This window comes from Heteronotia binoei, chromosome 14 (assembly GCF_032191835.1).
Source record: "Heteronotia binoei isolate CCM8104 ecotype False Entrance Well chromosome 14, APGP_CSIRO_Hbin_v1, whole genome shotgun sequence".
NCBI lineage: Eukaryota > Metazoa > Chordata > Lepidosauria > Squamata > Gekkonidae > Heteronotia > Heteronotia binoei.
The window spans coordinates 7,321,507-7,335,164 of NC_083236.1; the positions used below are offsets into that span (position 1 = coordinate 7,321,507).

The window sequence follows — 13,658 nt, forward strand, 5'->3', positions numbered from 1 at the left end:
CCAAAACACTCCGAGCATGAATATGGGGCCCAGCCAGGCCCCAAGAACTCCGTTAGGCTGCATGAAGAAAGCAAAAGGCATCCCTGCAAAGGATTCCCCGGGCGGCAGACAAGTCCCGATCCTCACTCCCCTCCGCTGCTTCCACTGGCTCTGGCGGACTTGCCGACTTCACCGGGCCGTTGTGAAGCCTGCCGGGCGAGGGAAAGTCCAGGAGGCCCCGGGGAGGCCAAGAGAAGCGGGTTTTGAGCAGCCTCGGCTCCTCCCCGGCCCCCCTTCGCGGGAGGAGGCCAATGGCAGCGGCCCAGCCCAGGCAGCCAGTGGGGCGCGGGAAGCAGGTGCCCTCTCGCCCTCCTCCCCTGCGGCCTCTGTGGCCCGGGCGGCGGCGCGCTAGCTAGCCCCGAGCAGGCAGGCAGGCAGGCTGGCCGGGGCACGAGACGCCGAGGAGGGGGGCGGCGAAGATGCGCGGCGGCGGCGGCGGCTTGGCGGCGGCGGCGCTGCGGCTCTTGCTGCTGGTGCCGCTGCAGCTGCGGGTAGGGGCTGCAGTCCCGCGGGGCTTCTTGCCCTTCGGGGCATGCAGAGCTGCGCGCGGCATCAGGCGGGCTGAGCGCTCCGGGCGGCAGCCTTGTGGGCACGGGAGGTCGGGGGGCGGGGGGGCTGGGTTCTGCCTGCCCGGCTGCCCGCTTTGCATCTCCCTGTGCCCTCCCTCCCTGCAGAGCGCGGCGGCGGCGGCGAGTGCGGCTCAACCCGCAGCCGGGAGCCAAACGCTTCTCCTGTCTTCTTTGGACGCCGAGCTGCTGCAGTTGGGAGGCGGCGGCGGTAAGTCAGCCCCCCGGTCGGGAACGGATTGGACTCTTGGGCGGATGGTTGGCGCCTCTGGGCAAGGTAAAGCACCCGGGAGGGGAGCCACTCCGCCGCCTTAAGCGTCCGCTGCTCTGCCCCTTGAAGGAGAAGGAGCGGGCAAGGGAGCACCGCGATTCCAGCCTGCAGCATTTTTAAAAAAAATAGTTTCTTGAGGTTTGAAGAAGGCTCCAGCCTTGCAGGCTGCCTGCAGCTCAAGAATTGGTGAAATGCAGGCGGCAAAACCTTCAGATTCTTGAAGCGGCAGGTCCTCCGGGGAAGAGGGTTGAGGCTTCCCTTCTAAGCATTCCGCACGTGGAAGTCAGGCCTCTCGAAATTGGTGGCATTGAAATCCAACATATGGGTGATTTTTTTTGGGGGGGGGGAGGGGGTCTGAGTTGGAGTTCTGCAGCGGCTCATGCCAACTGCATGGGTAGATGCATTGATCAAGCAGAGTCCACTGATAAATCTGCTTTAGGCAGCAGCCTTAAACCCAAGTGACTGAATCCCTAAATAAATATGCTTAGAATTTGGGGTATAAGAAAAAAGCAATCCAAACTTGTCACTTCTCTAGGTGGTGCTTTCTGATTTTATTAGAAAGCCACTTGTGGTGATATCCTAAACAGAGTTAGGGCTTTCCAAATCCACTGACATGAGTGGGCTTAAAGAGGGAGTAGCTCTGTTTAGAAGGGCCTGGTGAAACTACTTGTATTTATTTGTTGACGTGTGTGAAGTTTGGGTGAAATTTGATGATGTGTGACTTTTGGCCTGTTACTAATAGATTCCCACATGCATAAAAGCTAATTCTGGGATGGCTTTCTTAAATTGAATTGATATATTTGCCGCGGGGCTTCCTTCCAGCTTTCCCAGTCCGGAGTTGCAACTTAAAACCTAACTGTAATAACTTAAGGGATGAGGAAATAGCACCCCCACACATTCGAGCTAATGAATAACTGCTACCTTGAGGGAGGTCTTGCTGCATGTCAGGAATAGCTCAGTAAGGAGCTGAGCCAGCCAATGGGGGTGGCGGGTGGGATTTGCTGTCTTCCTGCCTGGCAGAGAATAACTGGAAGTCCAAACTGGGGCTTATTACCGATATAAATATTGTTGTACGTATAAATCAACACAATATTCCATAATCACGGCAAAAGAAAGTTTAGCTTTTTATGAGGCACATAAAACATCCAGTTGTGTAATACCTACTGGAACAATTCCATCCTGCGGCAGCATCGTAAGAAATACTCTACGAAGTTTTTGCAAGTGGAGAGCAGAAGGAACACGAGAGGGTGCTGGTGTGACTAGGAGCGTCCCCAAGCATGAAGGGAAAGTCTCTTTGGCAATAAAAAAGGACGTTTCTCGCTAATTTAATTGGGGGTGTTTGGTTAAGAGATTCTGGTGGTAATAGTTAAGCCTCTTAACAGAAACTGCTGTTCTTTGTGAGCTGAAACTAGAGATTGTATTCCATGCATGGCAGCTGTCAAAACAGAGCGACTGTGCATTTGATTCCCTCATCCCTGTTAGAATATCTATGGGCTCCACTACACTTGACTGTTTCTGTTGTTGTTTTCTTTTGCAAATTAAGCTGCCAGGGTTGCTTTATCAAGGAAGAGATGAGGGTGGCCCTCCCTTCCCCTGTTATTTTCTTGGGGGGGGGGGGAGGGTGAGAAAATATCACTGGGCTGATTTTACCACAGCTGGGTGAACCAAGTATTATCCTCCTAGTGGTACCCATCTTTCTCCCCACACACACACCCCCGCACACAGAGGTATAAAGGATGCTAGAGAGGAGAGCTTTCCAGCAAGCAGAGGGCAGGAGAGGACCAGGTAAAGGTTTATCCCCCTCCCCCCCCACCACCACCGCCTTGATAAAACAGTCCTAGTGGCCAAATTTCCCCAAAGGGAGCATGAAATGTGTCATGAATCCCTTAGACTTAATGCTTATCCTGACAGGACAAAGTTATAGATTTCCCTGTAAATAGATCCAGGTGGGCAGCTGTGTTGGTCTGAAGCAGTAGGAATCCAGTAGCACCTTTAAGACCAACAAAGATTTATTCAGAATGTCAGCGTTTGTGTGCATGCACACTTTTGTAAGACAATGCAATAAGGTTGTGAGAATAAAATGGAGGGGAGGAGAATGCTATAAGCCTCCTTGGGTCCCCACTGGGGAGAAAGGTGGGTTACAAATGAAGTAAATACATAACGAGGCCAAGGGTCTGTATCAAGCCTCACAAAATTGCTTTTTTCCACGTTTCCCACCTCAAGACAGAATCTCTTGGCAAGAATGCTCCCTCACACACCATACTCCCCTGTGTGGTGACCATCAGTCTTGCCTGGGTTGATTGGCAGCCTTCTTCTGGCCCCAGAAGCCTCCCTCCACTGGAAGTCGCTCTTTGATTAGCAGCCACTCTTAAGTTCCTGGAAGGTTCCAATGTTATCCTCCCCTTGTGAGAGAGGGCTGGCCAGAGGCCTGTGAGCTTCATGGCACAGGCGGGATTTGAACCAGGGTCCCCCAGATCCTAAGCCAGCATTCTAACCATTGCAGCACATTGCTTGTGAGCCCAGGAGTCCTCTGTTCCAATCCTGCCTTGCCACCAGTTCATTCCTTGGCCCAGAGCAGACCATTTCTCTTTCATTGCTATAAATAATACCTACTTGGATTAATGTCCAGAATCCCAAGCCAAGCAAACCCAGTGGAAGTGGCCAGTTTGCGGTCTGTGAGTGCTCCCCTGTGTGTTTGAGCCTGAATCTGTCGTGGCCTCTGTGTGTTCAGAGTCTGTGTTTGTTACGGATTCCAGAGTATGACATTGTGACAGCCTACGAAGTAGACCAGAATGGGCATTACATCAGTCCTGCAGTTGCACACCATGAAAGGAGGAAGAGGTCCTTATCTGCAGGAGGAAGCGACTTGCTCCACCTGCGGCTCCAGGGATTTGGCCACGACTTCCAGCTCGACCTTAAGACTTCGGATTTCCTTGTGGCACCGGGATTTACAATACAGACACTGGGCAAAGGGAGAACCAAGTCGATACAGACCTACCCTGCAGAAGATTTTTGCTTTTATCAAGGTGTCTTGCGATTGCACAAAAACTCATCCGTAGCACTTTCAACATGTGGAGGCATGGTAAGTGGAGTGCATAACAAGCACGGTAACCTACAACTTAGATTTTTTTTTAAGGGGGAAAAAGGTGGTTGTCAGATTGCAGATGCCACAAAATTGAAGTTACTTCTGGCATCACACATATGGGCCAGTCCTGTACGTGTCACATGCACGTAGCCTGTGTTCATAAGAATGTTGCCTTGAGTTAGTTATCTCACTTCATTTCTACCCCACCTTTCTCCCCAGTGGGGGCCCAAAGCTTCTCCCCTCCTTCTCCTCTCCCCCATTCTATCCTCACCATAGCCCTGTGGGGATAGCTTTGGCTTAGAGGGAGTGACTGGCCCAAGACCCCCCAGCCAGCTTCTGAGGCTTGAGTGGGGATTTGAACCTGGGTCTCCCAGATCCTAGTCCAGACTCTAACCACTCCATGGTGCTGGCATGAGCAAACCCCTGCTGGGTAATACCACAGATTCCTCAGTCCAGCAACTTCTTTCCACCCTTGTCCGGACAGAGGCTTCCCAAAGATGACAAGCCAGACATACAAGCCCTCCTTCATCCCAGTGACCCTGACTTCATCCCAGACTGCCCATTTAACTGTCATGGCCGGCAGAGACTGATGGACCCATCCTGCATCCATTTGCTAACTTAACCCCCTTTGAAGCCATTTCAGTCACATGCTGTGGCAGGGAATTCCATCAGTTCATTAGTTAAGTCCTTTCTTCCGTCTGTCCTGAATCTGAGTTTTGACTTGACGGGGTGACTCTGAGTACTGCCGTTATAAAAGGGGGGAGAATTCATTTTTCTCTGCTTTGCATGTTTTATAACTTGTTATCAGGTCCATCATGAGGGGCTGTGAGGCAACTGCCTGGCATGAGCTGAGTCAGCAGGTGGGCAGTGAGGCACGGCTCCCATGTTTTGTCGCTGCTCCAAAACCCCCTTCCCTCTCTAGTCCTCAAACAGGAGACGTAGGAGATCTTTTTTTATATATATAAATATTTTTATGTTTTATTGACTCTTGTAAAATTGACCATTACAACGCATGAATGTTGGAATTACAAATAACCCTTCCCCCCCCCCCCAACCCTCCCCATCTTCTCTTAGTCTTTCCCCCTCAGCCAAGGGCACAAAGTCTTGATCTTCCACTGAATGTCCTTCCTTGTTTCTCCCGAGATCCATTCTAAATAAGGGTTCCATCTGGTCTCGATTTCCTTGGCTTTATCTTCCCACGTGGAATCCTTGTTGATTGTTGCCACGATGTCAGACTGTATGTAATCAAACAAATAGTTGTGCCAGATTTCTATTGACCATTTACTTTTATCTTTCCACCCCAAAGCGATGACTGCATTCCCCGCTAGTATCATTGCCTTGACAAGGTTTTGAGTGGGTCTACTTAGTGCCGGACTTCCTGTTGTGCTTAACAACATCATATTAAAGCCAATGGTTAATGGTACATTGCAGACTTTTCTAATAAATTCAGTAATTTCCCCCCAGAAGGGTTTAACCTCTTCACACTCCCACCACATATGTGCAAACCAACCCTTAAATTGTTTGCAATGCCAGCACTTGGAACTCATTCCTGGGAATATATTGGCTATTTATGCGGGTGGTTTTGTACCATTTTGTGAAAAATTTATATTCCAGTTCCTTAAATTTGATTACTTTAATCCCTTCTAGTCCTTCCAAGATTTTCCCAGCCAAGCTCTCTGTTAACTGACCTTCATGACTCCAAATCTTTTGTAAATGTAGTATTCTTTTATCTTTATTTGAAATCATTTTTCTGTATAGTAACCCTACTAGACCCTTCCTTTGTTTGGCCATTACTTTATATATCTCTTCCATTGGAGCGTCTAACCAAAGCTCTCCCTTTTCACTGATCTTCTTAACTATCTTATGTAAGCCTGCTATGTTTAACCAGTATTGATTACCTAAATCTTCTGACGTAGGAGATCTTAACCTGGCAAAAACAGATACTTTCTCAGTTCCTGTGGATTTTATCCCTGGATTCAAAAAGTGAGTGGGCACCAGGAAACACCATGGTGGCCATCAGGTTAGAAATCACTGCAGTAGGCCAGGCTTGCTACTGGTGTCTGCTGGTGCTTTACTGGCCCTTAGGCGGGCAGTATTTGAAGAGGGACAGAAATCATTGGTAGGCTTTGGTCTGGAGGGCCAAAAGTTGCACGGACCTGGTGCATAAACATACATCGCACAGAACTAAGTTTGAGTCCAGTGGCACCTTTGAGACCAACAAAGTTTCATTTGGGGTGTAAGCTTTCTGGTGCAGGCACACATACCCAGAATTAAGCTTTGTTGGTCTTAAAGGTGCCACTTGTCAGAACTTGAAGAACTTCAAACGAGGCCCAGTACTTCGTTACAAAGTATAGGTCTTTATTGAGAACTAGGTTCATGAAGGCACAGGATAACTCTGATAACGGGGTTAGCAATGGTTACAACTTTATGCGGTTGTTACAGAAACAATAAAGCCAGTTCTCACACTCCCAGAGACTCTTGTCTGTTCCCAGAGTCTGTTATCAGAAAAGGGAGGAAGGAGTCCTGCTGTGATGTCCTGAGCGGCTGTCTTCAAAGGACACCTGCGAATGACTCCCAGAGGCTATCTGTCATTCCTTCCATGGTTACAGTTTGTTTGAAATGCAAAGCGCTTTGATTAGTGGCCTAGCTAAGAGTACATAGGGTTAGTATCAACTTACAAGATGGAGTCAGTTAGGCTAACATTGCCCAGCTTAGCAAGCATGAAAAGCACAAGTTCTGACACCACTGGACTCAAACTTGGTTCTGTTCCTTCAGACCAACATGGCTGCCCGCCTGAGCCCCACATCACACACGCACTCCAGGAAGTCAGAATTGGCTGCGGCTCACCCATGTGCAGATGCGGTTGTAAGCATGGTAGAATATCCCTGCTGTGCAATAGTTGGAGGCGCCCTCAGTGTAGCTGCCGGTGCCATTGGCTAGCTGTGTGTTAACACGGAAAGAAGCTGATATTAATTTTCAGCAGTGCAACCACTGCAGCAATTTCCATTGAGTTACCGTCATATTTTGCTTTGGAATTACCGTAAGCGCCGGGATCGGAGGGTGGAGGGAGCGATCCTGGCCCTTGCTGTAAGCGTCAGAACTGAAGCCAGGCAGGCAGGCATGGAGGAAGCACGCTACCCCCTCCACAGCCAGCGCTCGCAAAGCGCTGGGTTTGCGGAGGGGGCGGGTGCTTCCTCCGTGCCTTTCTGCCTGGCTTCAGCTCTGAGGTTTACAGCAAGCGCCGGGATCGGAGGGCAGAAGGAGCAATCCTGGTGCTTGCTGTAAGCGTCAGAGCTGGAGCCAGGCAGGCAGGCGTGGGGGAAGCGACGGGATCAGAGGCGGAGGCAGCGGATTGCCCCCCCCCAGGAAGGTAGGTACCGATACCTTCGCTCCATAAGACGCACACACTTCCCCCCCACAGTTTTTTTTTGGCGGGGGGGGGGGGGGAAGTACGTCTTATGGTGCGAAAAATACGGTAACCTAATGTTTATCAGTTCCTGTTCCAAGCAAGATGTTCCTGCCTTTCTTTTGGCCTAACTTGCCTGTCCCCACCCAGAATTTCCTTTTGTTTATCCGAGATGGTCAGTGCTGCAGATAATTCGGAGCATACTGCAGCCCTGCAATTAATCACAGCAAAATCTCTGCTGAGCGACATGCTTGCTCTCCACTTTCATAGAAGAAAGCATGGAAACCTCAAGAGGCCAAAACAAGAGTCCCCTTTCTTCCTCCGAGCCTGAGGAGTCTGTGATCCACGTTCTGTAGAGTCTGCATTACAGCTGGCCCCGCTGCAGGGTCGGCCTCCCTTTTTCACAGGGGTGTGTGTCTGTGCAGCGGCCTTACATGAAGTCGCGTCATTGGTCCATCAGCCATTGGTCTGCTCAGGCTGGCAGCGGTTTTCCAGGGTCTCAGACAGAGGTCTTTCCTATCACCCACCACCGGGAGATGCCAGGAGTTGAATCTGCATCCCAAACTGCATCTCACAGTGCTTGGTTTATAGCCTTGTTTTGAAAATTTTCATCTTATTATAGTTCTTGGTGTTGTTATTTACATTTATGGATCGCCCAGTCCCTCCTACTGCAGGGCTCTGGACAATTTACAACATTATTACAATAATCACAATGAACCATAAATACATATTGTTCATCTTAGATTATTTAGGAGCAGAGTCTAGTGGGAAGTAGAGGCCAGAAGGGTTTTCGCTATTTCCTATATGTTTTGATAGTATAGTTTCAGCCTGTGATATTCCCATCATCATCACATCATCACATTCTGGATCAGTTGGAGTTTCTAGGTCAGTCTCACCCATGCATAGAATGAGTTACAGTAGTCCAGTGTGGAGGTGACTGTTTCATGATTAATGCGGCCAGATCAGAGCACAATAGGAAAGGGGTCAATTGCCATGCCTGGTGCAGATGAAAAAATGCTAGTTTGGCAATATGAGTGACTTGGGCCTCCATACTTAAGGAGGCACCCAAACTCTTAGGGGGTTGCACTGGTTTTTGTGGTACTCTGTCAAGAATGGTAATCTATGCCCTGATCCCAAGCCCTGCACCCCAGCCACAGAACCTCTGTCTTAGCTGGTTTCAACCTGCTCTGCTCAGCCATCCAACCTCAGCCTCCAAACCCATAGCCAAATTTTGCAAGGTGGAGTCTGGGTAGCCACCCAATAAAGATATAGCCAGGTATAAAGATATAGCCATCAGTATACTGGTGACTCCCAAGCCTGAAACTCCACACCAGCTGAGCAAGGGGGTGCATGTAGACAGGGCTGTAGCCAGCAGGGGGGGCATAGGAGCACTCCCACCCAATCTTCCCCAATTTGCCCTTTCACTGAATGGAAAGTCTAGGGAAATTTGGGTGGGGGTGCCACATATTCTATAGGGGGCACAGCGCCTTTGCCCCCTGCTGGCTGCAGCCCTGCATGTAGATGTTAAATAACATTGGGGAGAGAAGTGCCCTCTGAGGGACCCCACATATTAGGGAGTATCTAAAGGACACACTCTCACCCAGCGCCACAACTTTGTTCCTGACCATGGAGAAAAGAAGTAGACCACCAAAAGGTCAACCTCTGAACTCCTACATCAACGAGGTGGTGCGTCAGAAGATCAAAATCAACCATATCGAACCACGATCAATCAGAAATGCACCTTTTGTTTAACAAAGATGTAATGTGGCCCCTGTGGTTTTAGAAACTGGAGACTTTGTTTTATCTAAGTAGGCCTTCAGAGAGAGAGGTGAGGTATTTAAAATTCCTGCACTGGTCAGCTGAGATGTTGTCTATGGACCACTGGGGCTACTTCCCAGAGACCTCCATCTTGATCTTAGTGTAATTTATGCTTGATATTTCTTTGTAATGAAGAGCTCCGTGGTGCAGAGTGGTAAGCTGCAGTACTGCAGTCCAAGCTCTGCTCATGACCTGAGTTCAATCCCGGCAGAAGCTGGGTTCAGGTAGCCAGCTTAAGGTTGACTCAGCCTTCCAGCCTTCCGAGGTCGGTAAAATGAGTACCCAGCTTGCCAGGGGTAAAATGTAGATGACTGGGCAAGGCAATGGCAAATCACCCCATAAAAAGTCTGCCAAGAAAACATTGTGATGTGATGTCACTCCATGAGTCAATAATTACTTGGTGCTTGGACTACCTTTACCTTTTACCTTTATTTTTTATATTAGTCTCTGAATTTAAGTAAGAGATAGCAAGAGCATATTATCAGTCTACAAAAAGAATGGATACCATCTGAAAATCAAGTGAGGGATGGAAAAGCTCCACTCCTAATAACCTCTTGATTATGTCATTGTGATATAAATTTTTTAAAGCTGTTCATAGTTCATATATATCCTGCCATTATTTCAGGAAGAGCCAAATGGCTTGATTCTGTTCCAGGAGTGAATTCATTCCTCTCATCTCAAACCAGGTGTGGATCTGGAATCCAGAATGAATTCCGCTGTCCATTGCAGGCACGCATGGAGAGGTCTAATGTAGCCTCTAGACACGTGGTGAGACCCAGCACTGTGTGGGGCACATCATCAGGACACATTGAGCCTCATCTTGCACAAAATGTTCCAGAACAGGAGTACAGTAGATTCTGGGTTGGATCCAGCTATATTTGAGTGGACAGGAGAATGTACTTAAGTGTAGTTCCCTTGCGCAAACAGTTCAATAGCTGCAGTCAGCACATGGCTCTTTAATGTAATTTGAGCACAATAACAATGTGCATATGGAACAAAGCAGGAGTCAAGCTTCAGCTTTAAGACCAACCAAGTTTTATTCAAAATGTAAGCTTTCGTTTGCTAGAAGCACACTTCATCAGAAAAGAATCACAAATTGGGGTCTGGTTGTGTGGACCCCAACTTGTGAGTCTTTTAATCTGCTAAAAAACATTTCCATGACTTTGCATACTAACTCACTGCCCACTTTCTCTATATTTAGGACAGCTTGCCATTCCATATTATTGTCTAATGAAGTATGCTTCTAGCACACGAAAGCTTACATTCTGAATAAAACTTTTTTGGTCTTAAAGGTGTGACTTGACTCCTACTTTGTTCTACTGCTTCAGACCAACACGGCTGCCCACCTGGATCAATGTGCATATGGAGCAATGGAAAATACAATATATATCTATACATCTCTGTCTGTCTGTCTGTCTGTCTCTCTACTTCATTTGTACCCCACTTTTCTCCTCACTGGCAAACCCAAAGCTGCCTACATTTGTTTTCTTCCATTTTAATCCTCACAATAGTCCTGTGAGGAAGATTAGGCTGAGACTGTGGTCTGGCCCAAGATCTCCCAGGGAGCTTCCAGGGCAGAGCAGGAATCCAAACCTCGTTCTCCCAATCTCACACTCCAACTACTATTTCAAAAATGTCATTTAAAAAATTAAAATGCTTCAAGCCCCAAACCAAGCTAAAGATGATTAAAACAAGCATTATTATCAACACACATTGACACACTTATACACACACTGAAGGTTTTGTGAAGATATCAGTGTGAGACTTTCTCATATTCAATTGGATGCTTTCACATATCCTTAATATAATAAAAGCCTTCCCTTGGTGGCAAAATCGAGCCTTCTCGTTGGTTGGGACTGGGAAGGACTGTGGGGCATCAAGTGTTGGCCCGTCAGACTATCAGTCAAGAGTACTTGTGTGCCAATGGTTCAAGTCTGCTCTTCTCTCCCACCCAAGTGGCTTTTGCTAACCAGCAAAGCTGATTCTCTCAGTGAAATGCAACCAGTTCAGGTAGTTACTCTCCCATTGGCTGAGCTGCCTGTCACACTGATTCATAGATTGGCTGAGAGAAGGAAGAAGAGGGAAACAGCCAGAAAGATGTTTTCTTTGATTGGCCGTGAACTCCTCCCTATCCTCTGGAAGGGGAAAAAATGTTATCAGAAAGAGAGTCTTGGTCTGAAAGGTTTCTGAGGGAGCACTCATTGGGGCCAGTCCTGACTATGGCTGCCAGTTCCAGGCTGGTGGACTTTCTGTGGTGGAGTTTGAGGAGGGCATAGGAGTCAGTGCTTCAGCGTGGTGCCTGCCAGAAATAGGTTCTTGCTTTGGAACCTGACTGGGTGATTTCAGACCAGTCACAGACTTCCAGCTTAACCCACCTCTCTGGGTTGTGAGAGAAGAATGATGCAAGCTGCTTTGGTCCCTCCTTCCACTGTGGAGAAAGACTATCCTTTTCCTACATAGAGGCTGCAGGGAAGGCTATGATCGGCTGAAGTCAGAGGGGAAGATACAGGAAGAGATAGGGTTGCCAACTCCAGGTTAGAAAATTTCTGGAGATTTAAGGAGTGGGGCCTGGAGAGTGTGGGGTTTGAGGAGGGGTGGGACCTCATGGAGGAACCACTGTTGCCAATCTCCAGGTGAGGGCTGGAGATCACACAGAATTACAACTGCTCTCCAGATGGCAGAGACCAGCTCCCCTGGAGAAAATGACTGCTTTGCAGGATGGATTCCATGTCATTATAACCTGCCGAGACTGCTTCCCTCCTGCTTTGGTCTCCACTGTGGAGAAGGACTGTCCTACATAGAAGCTGCAGGGAGGGGGGAAGGGATGGAAGGCTGAAGTCCGATCATTTCTGCTACAGAAAACAGCCACCTTGAGGCACATACTCTATGATATACCATAACACAACCAAGCCATGCAAAAAAACCCAGATCACGCCACAAGCTCACACTGATGCTAAATGCCACAAGGATGAATATGATAGGAAAAGGCCACAAAAGTTAACTGCAAAAAAAAGGAATGCTGAGCTTCAGCATCTGTGGGACTGTCATCATGCCCCCCTGTCAAGAGTCACAACATCTTGTTCCTCTTGTTATATGTATCCAGCTATACAGTGCTATGCTTGTGCTAGCTATGCTGCTTTGATGTAGTTGCTGCTTGTTGCTTAACTGAAGGGAGGATGGTATGTCTGGGAGCTGGCTAGTTGCTATGTAACCAAGGTCGCGAACAGGAGGAGAAGCGACCCGAGAACTGATCACCTGTAGTGATGAGAGCTTAATGGAATCCCACACAAAACCCCCACTTTAGCTTGCCACGCTTTGGCTTGAATTATAACAGTCAGGGCAAAGGTTTATAAGCTGGGAGAACTGGCAGGCTTGTCAGTTCTGACGTGTATGTATGCCCATGAAGCTGAAATAAAGATCTTGAACTCTACTTGTCTTTTCCTTGGCTTTGGGTTTGACATTTTGTCAGAACTCACTACTACCCTGGCCTAGCCTGATCCCAAACTCACGATGGCTGGTGAACAGGACCAGGCTACAGGAATCACCAAGAAAGACGGGGAGGAAGAACCAGTCTGAAGGGCTACAGGTCACCCTGGTCACTGTGAAGGTGCAGAGAAAGGACTGGGGCTCCATGGATTTCCAAGAGAGTATTATCGGAGATCTGAGAGAGGAGCCCCCGCAATACCACCGACTCTCGGGGCTGCAACGCTCCTATTACCCGTGGGGATTCCAGGGTGACGAGAGTTGGGGAGAAGATCCCCAGACTGGTGGGCCTGGGGAAGCGACCACAGAGTGGATGCAAGAAGCCTTAGCCGTCCAAAGCGGTCAACTTTGTGAAGAGATGCAAGCCATGCAAACCTTCATGATCCAAGAGATGCAGGACCTTGCCTGGCAAGTGTGGGTGATGGGGGAGCGGGTCGCAGCTGCCCCCCCCCGCAACCAGTCCCGGGGGGGGGGTGAAAGACCACTGATTCCCGCCAGAGGGGAAGCCCCTGCCAGGGGGGACCCATCCACGGGGGGTGACTGGGTACCTCAACCCCAACCTGGGCCAGAGGAACCAGTGCCGGTACTTGGGGGGGGGGGGCCGAGTGAGTGAGGCAAGATTCGACGGGGACCCATTGGAACTGGCCTATTTCATCATGCCGGTGTAGGGACACGTCAGTGTCTGGGCCCGCAACTTCCCGATGGAACAGTCACGGGTGGTGTACATCGGCAGCTGTCTCCGGGACCCAGTGGCTCGATGGTACATTACCCTGTTTGAGAAACAGTCCCCCGCCCTGAACTCAGCCACCAACCTTCTGAGGGCTTTGCAATGCCACTTCGAGGACCCCCTGCAAGAAACTAGCGCGATAGCTGCCCTGCAAGACCTGAAGCAAGGCACCGGGTTGGTATAAGACTACCTCAGCACATTCAGGGAGCTAAATTCCAAGGTCCAGCAATGGGGCCAGGATCGAGCAATTCAAGAGGGGCCTA

At 49.1% G+C, this 13,658-nt stretch overlaps 1 protein-coding gene across 1 annotated transcript in view; it reads left to right on the forward strand.

Moving 5' to 3' along the window:
- Positions 1-458: 458 nt before the first annotated feature.
- The window catches only part of ADAMTS16 (ADAM metallopeptidase with thrombospondin type 1 motif 16), a 122,460-nt gene continuing 109,260 nt past the window's right edge, over positions 459-13,658 (forward strand). Inside the window, exons 1-3 of the mRNA XM_060254509.1 lie at positions 459-530; positions 714-816; positions 3,633-3,958. Of these exons, the coding sequence (XP_060110492.1) occupies positions 459-530; positions 714-816; positions 3,633-3,958 (501 nt within the window). The remainder of the gene's footprint in view (positions 531-713; positions 817-3,632; positions 3,959-13,658) is intronic.